This window comes from Camellia sinensis, chromosome 1 (assembly GCF_055761805.1).
Source record: "Camellia sinensis isolate YWXY chromosome 1, ASM5576180v1, whole genome shotgun sequence".
NCBI classification, from domain to species: Eukaryota; Viridiplantae; Streptophyta; class Magnoliopsida; order Ericales; family Theaceae; genus Camellia; species Camellia sinensis.
Window position 1 is genome coordinate 172,258,741 of NC_138961.1, and position 13,015 is coordinate 172,271,755.

Sequence of the window (13,015 nt, forward strand, 5' to 3'; positions counted from 1 at the left end):
TATTGCTTGAATCATTTGAAGAGAAATTTGATTGACAAATTGGTGGGACTTCGTACTAACTATAAGCTGTGTTTGATGAAAATATTAGTTAAATGTGCTTATGCGCCAACGGTTGCTTCTTTCCAACATTATATGGAGAAATTGAGGCGTATTGCTGGGAATGGTAGAGTTGATAGTATGTTGGATGGTTTGCAAAATGATAAGTGGGCCAATGCATTTTTTAGAGGGAAACGATATGGTGAGATGTCATCTAATGCTGCCGAGTCTTACAATAATTGGATTGGTGGGGCCCGTGAGTTGCCTATTACTTGTATGGTTGATATGATTAGGGTTCAAATCATGACTCAATTGTCGGATAGAAGAGCTGAATCTAGAAGATGGACTACAAAATTGTGTCTAGGTATGGAAAAGAAGTTGGTGAACTCTTTGGAGCTAGCTAAGTCTTGGGATGTGATTGTTGCTAGTGATACTGTGCTTGAGGTTCATTCTTCTATTTCTTTTTATGTTGATATTGGTAGACAGACTTGTTCTTGCCATGAATGGCAATTGAATGGTTTTCCTTGTTGTCATGCTGTGCATGCTTTGCGTAGTAGTGGTAGAGATGTGTATGGTTTCATTGATCCTTTTTTTCATGTAGATTGTTTTAGAGAGTCATACAAGGAATCTATTTATCCAGTGCCTTCAAGTGAGAGATTTGACTTTGATGGTGCCAGTAGTTCGGTTATCAAACCTCCTATAACGAAGAAGCAGCCCGGGCGGAACAAGAAGAAGAGGATACCTTCTAGGGGTGAGAATGTGAAGCAAATCAAGTGTGGGAGGTGCTTGAAATATGGGAATCACAATAAGAAGACATGCAAGGCTGCTATTTGAGGCCACAATCTATTCTTTTGGATTTGTATTTGAATTTGAGGAATTATGATAATAAAAAATGTGATACTTGGTATTATGGAAGTAATGAATAAAGTTAGTTGAATTGTTTTTTGTTTGTTGATGTGTTCTTTACTTATTGAAGTTGTTTTGTAACAGTCTGGTTTTGTTTTTTATTTTTATGGAATGCAGAGAAGGTTGTTGAAAATTTCTTACTGAAACAGTATAATATGGAAATGCAGTTCATATTTCATAGCGAGAAAACTGTATAATTTTGCAGTTTTAAGAATTATTAGAAACAAGCTGATGAAACCGCATAATTTTGCAGTTTTAAAAATTATTAGAAACAAGCTGATGAAATTGCAAAATTTTGCAGTTTGAAGAATTATTAGAAACAACCTTTACTGTATGAAAATATATGCAACCACAAACAAGTAGACAAACAATCAGAAGAAGAACCACAATAATAATAACAAGAAGAAGAGCAACAACAACATCAATCATTTTCACCATAACCATAATAACCAGAAAAAGATCATTCCCAAAAGTATATAAAGTACTTGTCACATATTAAAAAAGAAAAATAAAAAAAATTAAAAAAAAGGTACAAAGATATGTTCCCTTGAATATTTGTATTGTCAAGAAGTTTGTTCATTGTTTCTATGGTTTGGTATGTTTTGTCAACATTTGGTAGTGCTCGAGTTTCCAGGATTGGTTCTCATCATTGAGGAATTGATTGATAATTTGTGCTCGAAATTTGACCCACTCAGTTGGACGAAGTTTTTTCTGCACAGGTTGCCAGTTGAGATATTGGTTGATAACATTGCAGACGGCGATTGCACAATCATTCCTGCAGTGTTTGAGATGAAGTTAATTAGTTAGGTGAAACTGCAAAATTTAGCATATTGGAAGATTAGTTTATGGATTTTGTATCTTACGAGTGTGGGGTTTGTTGTGGGCATTCCTCAATTGATGCAATTTCTGTCTCGCACTCTTGAGATGATAGCATGTTTCCCTGTTTGCTGAGTAATGCTTTATTCCATCTCAGTTGATGTTGTTTCTACAAAATAGTTAGTGGGTGTTTTTGTTAGTTATAGTGATGAGTTGAGATGTTTGTAAAGGAATGGAACTAAGTATGAAATTTTATTTTAACTTACAATTTGCTTTGCAATTTCAAAGTGCTTGTTGTGGCAATCTTTTGCTGGTCTCAAAGAGTCATAGTGTCTCCATATTCCATCAGCATTGTCAAAGACCACAATTGTCCAATGGTTGTCGTGGTTGATTGGGAAATAGATATATCTGTTTTTCATTGCTTCTGGAAAATGGCTGTCCATCAGTTTTTCTCTCAATGCTTGATCTTGGTTTTGTAGTGGAGTCTGTAAGTTATATATATGTTTGAAATATGTTATAAAACTATGTAGTAATACATGTTGAGAAAGTAGAAAATTTTGCAGTTGTAAGGTATGCTAAGTTTTGCTTACATTGATGAGTGTTGAGAAAACGTAAGATCTTCCTGCATATGAATTGCTTGCAAAGACTAGATCGTTTTTCTCAAATTCTTCAATGGTTGGTTGGAGTGCCAATTGCTTTTCTGAGAAGGCATCAATGACCTGAAACATGTTATATATGAGAATGTGTTAGGTTTGCGGAATAGGTTATTGAATATGTACAGAAACTGTAAAATTGTGCAGTTGGAGACCTACATTCCCATATAAGGGTTCCTTGTTGGTCAATCTGCATATATCTAAAAAGTATATGCAGTTTTCATCTTCGCTGCCAGACCAGACACAAGCACTTGATTGTGTGTTGTTGATGAGTTGAATTTGGTCTTGGTCTTTTTTGGATAGGCTATGCCAAACCTTGTTTGTTTTGCGGCATGAAATGGCGAGTGGCTTGTTTGGGATTGATTCTTCCTGGAAATCATCATCACTTTCCAATACTTGAAGTTTTGTCTTCTTTTGATTGGCATGCTCTTTTGGGTTCGTTTCAGCAGCAACTGCTTTCTCTTGGCCAATATGTTCTTGCATCTTTTCTTTCTGCTATTGTTTTGCTTCATGAGCACCCTCTTTTTTGTTGTCATTCTTCTTCTCTTTTTCTTCATCGATACCATGTGTTGGTTTGGGTACATCAGCAGCAGTTTGTGTCTTGTTTCTTGCATCTTCTTTGGGTTTGGTCATTGGTTGGTATTCAAAATCTGGGTCATGTGCTTGTTTTCTTGATTTTTGTTTGATTCTCTTGACCATGGATCTTTGTTGGGGACTGCCAGTTTTTTGGGTGGACATTTCCTTCAATTGATCTTCTTTTTTACGCAATTCAGCCATGAATTTTTGTTCCATTTCTTGCATTTGTGCTCTCATGGCTGATATGAACTTGTCCTTGTCGTCCTCTTTGGTTGGTGTTTGTGGTTGGTCATGACCTATAAAAATGTTGGATTGTGTTTTGGTTAGTTTAATGAAATTTTGCAGTATGCTTTAGTATTAGACGATAGTTTACCTTGTGCATGAAATATGTCAGATTTCTCTTGCAGTTCTTCTTGTTGGTTTGTCAGTTCTTGTTCATTGACTTCTTCTTGTTGGTTTGTTGTTCTTCTTCTTGTTCTTGCTGTTGGTCTTCTTCTTCATCAAGGTCTTCTTGTTGATCACCTTTTGTTTGTTGTCTTTCATCTGCTTTGTCATTGTCTTGTTATTCATCAGGTTCTTCTTCTTTTTCTTCTTGTTGTTGTTGTTGTTGTTGTTATTGTTCTTCTTCTTCTTCTTCTTCTTCTTCTTCTTCTTCAATTTCAGTTTCTTCTTCTTCTTCAGTTTCTTCTTCATCAGTTTTTTCTTCATTAGTCACTTGATTTTTTTCATCATCACTCTTTTCTTCTTGTTCATCACTTTTTGGTTCTTCTTGTGATTTTTGCTTTCTTTTTTTTTTTTTTTTTGTTGTTCTTCTTGTTCTGATTGTGATTCTGATTCTGAATGATGTTCTTCTTCGAGAAAGTCATCCTCATCACTGTCTAGAAGTCTTCTTTTTTTTGTTGCTTTTGTTTTCTTTTTTTGCTTATTGTCCTTTTTGTGGTCTTGTTTCTTTGCTGAAGAGTCTGTTGATGTGCTTTGATTGATATGCAATAACTGTATTTCTTGTTCAGTTGGGGTTAAAGCACTTTGGTTAACCTGCATTGGAACAATGTGGCATATATCAGTAATACTGTAAATTTGGTCAGTTTCATAAGATGAGTTGTACTGTGAGTAATGTGGGTTAAGTGTCGAAATATGTTTTTTGAAACTGAAAAATGTTACAGTTTCATAACATGAGTGATGTTAAAGAAGTGTGTGCTTTGAAACTGAAAATTTTCACAGTTTCATAATATGATTTGTACTACAATGAATATGAAAGGAGTGTTAAATAGATTTGTGCTATGATAGTATAGAAGAATTTGAATACCTTTTCAAAGTGAGCAAGGCTGATGTGTTTCCACTTGGAGTACATTTTGCCAAGGTTCCATTTCATAAACCTTGGGAAGCCTTCTTTGTTGGATGGTCGGAGGAGTTTACTGTGCTCACAGTACCAGTATTGTAAAAAAAAAAAAAAAAGTTGAAATATGTTAGATAGTTAGAAATAGGTGGATGTCTTATATTTTTGTGGGAAGTAGTTGAGTAATGTGTTTACCAAGAGTAACATGATGCATCTAGTGACATGCCTTGGGTTGTTGTTTGCATTTGCCATTGAATTCATCAGTGTGTCTTTTATTGCCTCAACCCAATTGTACTTCTTGATGTTGTTGAGATTGTCAACATAGTTGAGGAAACTCCAACTGAGTGTATGGCTTGTTGTGGGCATGAGAAGTTTCAAGCACAAGTAAAGGGTGATTACCCTTGCAAGATCTTGACGATCATTGGTTGATTTTTCTTTTTTTGTTTGTTGAAACATTTTGATCAAAGACTTGCCATCCAATCTCTTGACTGATTTGCATCTTCGTTTGTAAAATGAAAGCTCAAAATCCTTTGGTCTTGCATAGGATTTGGTGGTGATGCTGTCTTCTCCACAGTCGATACCAAAAATGAGCTTGACATCACTGCTTCTGAGTTTCATTTCTTTTTTGCCAAGTACAAATGATCTTTTTCTTTTGTTGTAAAGTGTTGTCATTTCTGCTACAATGGAATTGTAGCATCTGCACCAAGAGGCCTTCAGTTATGTTGAGGAGAGAGCATTTATAAGGGGCCAAAAAGGGATTTTTTGCAGCTCTGTCTGTTGGGCTTTTGTGAATTTGACCCCCTTCAACAGTTTGATTACCGTTCCGATGTTGGAACGATAATTAAATTGTTGGACTCTCTTTGCAGGGACTACTGCTTTTTTTTCTTTTGATGCCTTGGTTTTTGTTTTGGGAGTTGATTGGCTTTCTTGGAGCTTTCTTTTTTTGGTTGGAGGAGCTTCTTGGTTTTTTGTTGGCTTTCTTTTGTTTGTTTTTGTTGTGGTTGGAGGTGTGGCTGGTGTTTGTTGGGTGGGTGGGGTCTATGGTGTAGTTCTTGGGCTTTTTCTTGTAGGTGGTGTGGTTGTTTTGTGGGTTTTTTGGTGGGGTCTGTTGGGTTTGGTTGTTTTTGGGTGTGGTGGTTTGGTTTTTTGTGGATAGGGAGATGGTGGTAGCATTTTAGTGGATACAGGAGATGGACATTCAAAAGGGGAGATGGTTAAATCCCTGATTGGATTTGTGGGCATATGGGTTTGTTTCTTCCAATATCTTCCAACATCTATTTCTGAAAAAATGAAAGTGACAGCAGGGTATGAGTAATATAGTGACAAAACTGTATAATTGTGAAGTTTTATGTGCAGTTTAATATGAAGTTATATGTATTTTGTTGGTAACAGTTACGAAACTGTATAATTTGACAGTTTGATTTGCACTTTATATTAAGTTAGCTATTTGTTTTGAGTAGTGGTTAAACTGTGTAATTTTACAGTTTCATTTGCAGTTTGAATAAATTTAGATATGTTACTTGTATAGTGATGAAATGAAACACTATAATGTTGCAGTTTTTATAAGAAAATAGTATGAACAATAGGAACAGCCTATTGTATTTTGTAAAAAGCAACAATAACAACAAGAAGATTAAAAATTCAAAAATAAGAATAAGAGAAGCCAATATTGAACAACAATAATAAGAATAAGGTGTTGAATGTGTAAAAACATGGATTTATGTGTAAAAACAGTGTTTAGAATGTTGAAAAACAGGGGACTATATATAAAAGAGGATTTATACATTTGGAAGTATGTAAAATATGTATATACGAAATATGAAAGAATGATGTACAAATGTGAATGAAAAATAATGAATAAGTGAAGAGAGATGTTACTTTTTTTCCCCATTTTTGTGAATCGGAAGTCAGGAACTATGAAATCTATTCAGAGTGGTGATGGTTCTTCGTGTTGTTGAGAGTCGCCGATTGGAGAATATGAACGGCTTGGTGTTGTGTTGAAGATGAACGGTTTGGTTTTGTGGTTAGGGTAGGATTTCAGAGGGAATGGAGTCGAACGGAGGAGAGATGGAGGATTGAGAATGCGATTTCGAGCGGCAGAGATGTAACAGTGTACTGATCAGACTGAGATGATTGTGGGTGATGAAGATGAACGGTTACGTTTTCTGGTTAGGGTTAGGGTTTCAGAGGGGATGGAGTTGAACGGAAGAGAGTTGGAGGACTGAGGAGACGATTTCGAGCGGCGGAGACGTGACAGTGTACTGATCGGACTGAGATGATGGGGACGTGGGAGATGGTTGCGCACGTGTAAATTGGATGATATATTGTGGGTATTTTCGTCTTATTGTTAATTTGAGGACTTAATGGAGTATTAAATTTGTTTTGGGTCTAAATGGGGTATGATATGTTGGGCTTGGACCTTTGGGTTAGACTCCCTAAATATTTTTTAAATGAGCCTTATCAATTGGGCCAAATAAAACTTCTGAGACATTTTAAAATGGCCTAAATTAATAAAACAAAATTGGGTCATTTTGAATTTTTAATATAGAACAAGATAATGAATTTGGGGGCCATTTTTTGGGCCTAATTTTTGGGGCCCTAGGCACAGGCCTCATTGACCTTAGCTCAGGGCCGGCCCTAGAGCGGAATTAGAAAGAGAAAAGGAAAATGTAGATAAAATATGAATTAAATATAATTACATTTCACCAAATTTTACATACCTTTTCCTTTTTTTTTTTCAAATCTCCCAACCAAACACAAGTTAATTTAATCCAATCTCTCTTAAACCCTCAAATTTGTATTTCAATCCCTCCTATAGGACTCAACAGTGAAATTCATAAATTTGCTTTATGTTGTCTAGTTTCACTAGGGTCAGTAAAATCTTACTAGTGTTTCAAAGAAATTTCAACATTTAGAGGTGTGCGACGACGTCACTGATTTAGCCGTGGCTTTGTCTTTTCCTCCAATCCAACCTAGATTGTAGAGAAACTCAATTCCTTTTCAAAATGATTGAGCGGGTGATGCCCAGTTTGAGAGCCCATTCCTTTTTGAAATCAACGGATAAAATGGTTCATCTACTAAACTCCAACTTATTAGGAATAGCCCATCATTCGCTTTGAATGGATAATTTATTGTTAATTTTTGTCTAATTTCTTAACAATTATTATTAATTAAATTAAATTGACACAATAAAAAAAATTAAAAGATAAAATTAAAATTATATTAATCAAATTAATATAAAAACAAATTACAAGAACTTATCCAATTTAATTTTCGGATTAACTTTTTTAGATGCATAGTATTGCAGTAATTAGAGACTTCACACGAGTGTCTTTTTCCATCAGACCTGCATGGAAGCCTTTAACATGGGCCAATGGGTCATTTGGACCCACTGAACTAAATATGACTGGCAACAATTGATTATTATAGAGGAGTAATTCTATTAATTCAGATTTGTATGGTGAATATTAAATTAGTAAAGTATGGATTCATATATATAGTGAATTTAAATTATAAATTATTATTTTTAGATAAAATTTTGAGTGAGTAGTCTTTCTTATTGTTGAGATGATTCTGTCCAAATGAGAATAATAATGGGCATTCATACGGGAAAAATATATATATATATATAATAATAATAATAATAATAATAATAATAATAATAATAATAATAATAATTAGGTTAGAAGTCCATTTCTAAAACTTTTGGGTTAATAGGCTCAACTTTAAATATTTTTGGGAGCCATGGTTGGTTTGGATTTCAAAAGTTGTTTCAGAAATTTTTTCTAAAAAATTGAAAATTAGTTTTGTTAAAAAAAAAAAAAAAAAAAAATCGAAATCGAAAGTACTTATCATTTTTATACGGTCTTTATCTTAGAGGGAAAAATTATTTTTTGATATTTATTTTTGTCAAACTAATTTTTTTTTTTTTTGGAGAATGAAACCAAACAAGGTTGTGTTCAAAATTTACATATATTAAATGTCACATATATCTATACACATATTATCTATTTATCCAATTGTATCTTTAAATCACACTTATCTTTACACATGTTACTTATCTATTCACGTATATCTTTACACATGCCACACATCTATTCACCTATTTATTCATTGTCACCTATCTATCCACCTTATAGCCACAAGCCTCTTTCAGGTAATTTTTTTAGCGACGACCATTTTTCTGGCTACGTTTTAACTCATGTTTTTATGTCTAAAAAAATTGATTAAATCTTAACTCAAATAACACATAACCTTAATAAAAATAGATTTTTCACCAATTAATCCATAAAAAGAGGATGGGCTAATCATTCGGGGGCCTATAAGCTTAGATCATGAGCTATGCCTTTCAATCTTGTCATGCATAACAAAGAAATATATACATATTAAGATCACAAGCAAACAAATTACACATAACCAAATCACTAGTCACAATATAATAACTTGGTAAATCAGATAAACATGATTAGATGCTCCAACAACAGTGAGCTACATTTTCAACATGACATTGGAGCATAGGTTATTATATAGGAGGAACTGATTAACCAGTTGACAATAAGACAGTTCAATAGACCAAACATTTAATTGGTTAATTAATTAATATAAACCTTTGATTAGCCGCCTTTATTTCCACATCTTTTATACCAGCTACTGCCTTTAAGATCATTTGGTGGGTTGTCTTAAGTCCATATTAGTTTAAATATTGAAAGTCTATGGATCCAGACATATATCTCTAAGAATTGAATGTGTGATTCAGATGTATGGTGAAATCCATATATGAAATTAATCTCTACCATTAAAAATATTTTTTGAATATTTTTCTAGAATATTTTTATGGGATATGGTGGGCTATAGAATAGAATGGATGTGTCCTAATAATTTGGAGAATTTAACTGCTTGATTACTCAGTTTTCACTTTAAGAGTTGAGCAATGGAGCAATGGAGCAATGGATCGGTTGGAGTCATTTTTCTTAAAATAATTTTAAAATGATGTGTTGTATAGTTGAGATTGAATGATCCTAAAGTGATCTTTTGTATTCTAAAGCAAATCACTCTAAAAGATCCATGTTGGAATTGAATTTAAAGAAATCTAGGAATCTCCATTCCATGCTCTAATGTGCTATAATGTGGTCTATTTGGTTAACTAGGATTGGGGATAATTTTGATTTGACTGAAATTAGAGAGGATGGTGTTTTTTTTTTTTTTTTTAATTAGTAAGAGATTATTTATAAATATCAAGATAATTGCATCAAATTAGACAAGTCTAACACCAACAACTACATCAATACAAGAAAATATCCTATAATAATAAATAAATAATCAACTAAAAAACATGGTCTGCCCATGAACCCATGTCAGAGTCCATATTAAACCCATATAAGCTAAATAATATATATTGTCTTTCTTTTCTTTTTTCTTATTTTGTGTGCGTGTATATTCATTTTTAATAAAGGGCACTCAGCCATGAATTCAATTGTAAAACTTCTGGGGCAATAATCTTGACTATGCTACTCTTATCTTTCTGTTTATTTATCCATATTTTACCTATTTATTCAGCATCACTTATATGTTTTCAATTTGACCATATTTAAGAATTCGTCTGAGATTCCAAAAAAAAAAAAAAAAAGATTTTGGATTAAGAAATTAAATTTTGGTATGGATGACCATGTTGGGTGCCATATGTTAGCTAAGAGTTGGGAGGACGATATTTGTTTAGGGGTTTGGAGAGGGGGAATTACTAATTTGTGGGCTTTACAAAAGTCTTATTTGGTTGGAAAAAAAAAAACAAAAATGAGTGAGACTCTCACTGGGGATGACCCCCACCACCCCCAGCCCCCAATGAATACTGATTGGTCCAATTTTTTTTTTTTTTTCTTTTTTTTGGTCCTTCTCTTGTTGACCTCCATGTGTATATAGAGGTGGTGGAGGTCACCCTCAAGTGAGGGTCTGTATCAGTTTGGAAAAAAAATGACATGGGCGGGGGCAGAGGGAGGGGATCAGGGGAACCCAGGCCCCTGCTCAATCACAAGAATTTTTAGACATGTATATAACATATATGAAGTTTGTATAATTTAATTATACTTGGCCCCTTTACTTCTTATATTTTCACTCATATACCATATTTAAATACACATGATCATCTCAAAAGAATTTTTTTTTTTCTTGAAATTATAAATTATTTCTATTTCCATCTCTAAACAACTATTTCCTTCTTTTCAATGAAATTTGGTTTTCATTTTTTTTTTCTTTTTTCCTTCTCTTATTTATGAAAAAGATTATGATACACACCTCTTTACCATAAAAGAGTAATAAATTTCCGTAGCATTAGTTACTACATTGTGCTTATGTTGTGAAGGGACACATCATAAGAAAATCTTAGTTATGAATCATTATAGTTATATAACGAGCAATTGTAATTATATTATGAATATTAAAATATTATGAACTACTATGATGAGAAAAATTATGAATCATATGAATCATTGTAGCTATGAGCGATTGTGCTTTTGCTTTTCGTCCTTCCATTGTTGAAATTCTAGCTATGGCCCTGGTCATGAGACTATGAACCTCTCATTTCCGTTGGGGGATGAGATTGTTAATCTTATGCCATTACGTTTTGTATAATAATAATTTTTATGTAAAATTTATATTTTAATTTCAAACAATTAATACTATAAGGGGAAATACCAAATCAGTTGTACATTTAAAAAAATAATTACATATTCATTATAAACTTTACAAAATTTAATGATTAAGGTCATAAAATTTTTCGTGAATCTGTAATTATTTTGAGACAGTACCACTATCTTGTAATTTCCCTATACTATAATACTAAGGCGCTGTTTGGGAAATCGGAAATGAGGCTATTATAGCCTTATTTGAGAAAAAAACCCAAAAGCAACACTGTTCACAGGTTTTCAAAAAAAAAAAAAAAAGGCTGTAGCCCGGACAGTGAAGGCACAGCCTACACTGTCACCGCCTCAAAAGTCATCATCAACGGCTAAATTACCATTTTACCCCTTCACATTATTTTAAAATTTTATAATTCAGGGACAAATTTGTCATTTTAAATTCAAACATCATTTCAACAAACTTTCCAATACAACAACTCAACTAAAAATTCATCTCATCTTCCCAAACATAAAAACTAAAATAGTCTACTAAAATAGCCAAAAAGTCAAATAGCCTACTAAAATAACCACTTTCCAAACGAGGCCTAATGTACAAATAAATGTAATTTATTTAATAACTTCAACTCTAGGCTACCATACTTGTAATCCCTCACTTAATCTCATTTTACTCATCATCTCAATCAATCGAAACTGACTATCAAACATTACCCAAGTGACTATAATCACTAAGAGAAGCTTAATAAAAATGACATAACCGGCGAAGATTCAAGATTGTTTTGATAATTAACTTTTTTAATATGTTATTAAAAAATGTACAAAAAATATAAAAAATAATTAATTTTTTTATAATAATTTTTTCACTTTTTGAACTAAAATTGTGTTTGGCCAAATTAGGCCTAAATGCAGGGTTTTTCAATGGATTGATGACTTCATGATACAAACAACTTTGACTTGCATCACTTTGTATCTACAACCCCTCACCGACGAAAATTAGGAACTTTGCTTTGAGCGTCCGCCTTACCATTCGCAGGGTAAAATTGTCTAAATTTTAATTTTACACCAATCATGTGTCCTTTACCGATGAAAAACAGCCCATTTGGACTTTATGAAATACTAGTAAGAAAAAATAAAATAAAATAAAATAATTGGCAAAAATATTTCTTCTGTTTTTTTAAATTTTTTTTAATCTTTCCCTGAAAACTCCACAGATTATTGGGAATTTTTTCTGTTAATTCTGTTAATTATTCGTGCATATCCTTGTCTCTATAATAACCTTACTTTATATCACTTTATTAATTGTACAAGCTTTAATATTTTATTCTCACAAATATTTGTATTTTTTATAATTATACTTATTTTTTCCATTATTAAATAAGTTTAAAATATTGTAACACAAAATTAATAGGAAAATAAAAAAAAATAAAGGGTAAATTACAAATACTATCTTGTTAGAATTTTTTATTTAATAGAATTAACATAAAAAAATAAAACTCTTAACTACTTTTCTATGCAACAATAAAATTATCAAAATTGTTAATTGAAATATATTTCTGATGTCATCAAAAATTAATAATTGACTTAATGATTTATTAATAAAATGAATCATTAGTTATGTGATTACAAATTTGAAGTAACATAATGTAATTTTTAAAATCATAAGAGACAATTCATATTTTAATCAAATATCAAAAAGTGTATTCACAATTTATCCAAAATTTAAAATAAAATTAAATTAAAAAAAAAAAACCACCATTCATATTCAGATTTGAGACTGTGGTGTTTCGGGAAGTTGATAAAAAAAAAAACTGACTTTTTGACTTTCTTGTAGCTTTTTAATTTTTTTGTGTAAAAAAAATAAAGAAATGATATGACCTAAAAAAGTCAAAAAAAAACTAAAAAGTTAATTTTTTACTATATTACCAAAACGTCCCTATGATTCCATCCCATCCATGAATAGTCTCCATCTAATTGATTGTGAAGATTAAATTGTGACACCTCCACTAATTTGTGGGTTGACAAAAACATTAAAATCCTAAACATTGTGCCACATCAAGACAGAG

General features: G+C 32.3%; 1 protein-coding gene across 1 annotated transcript; it reads left to right on the plus strand.

Annotated features, from left to right (window-relative positions):
* Positions 1 to 243: 243 nt before the first annotated feature.
* On the plus strand, positions 244 to 870 carry LOC145820749 (uncharacterized). The gene is made up of 2 exons (XM_082917347.1): positions 244 to 480; positions 523 to 870. Exons 1-2 carry the CDS (start codon positions 244 to 246, stop codon positions 868 to 870), a joined length of 585 nt encoding a protein of 194 aa, XP_082773473.1.
* Positions 871 to 13,015: the final 12,145 nt, after the last annotated feature.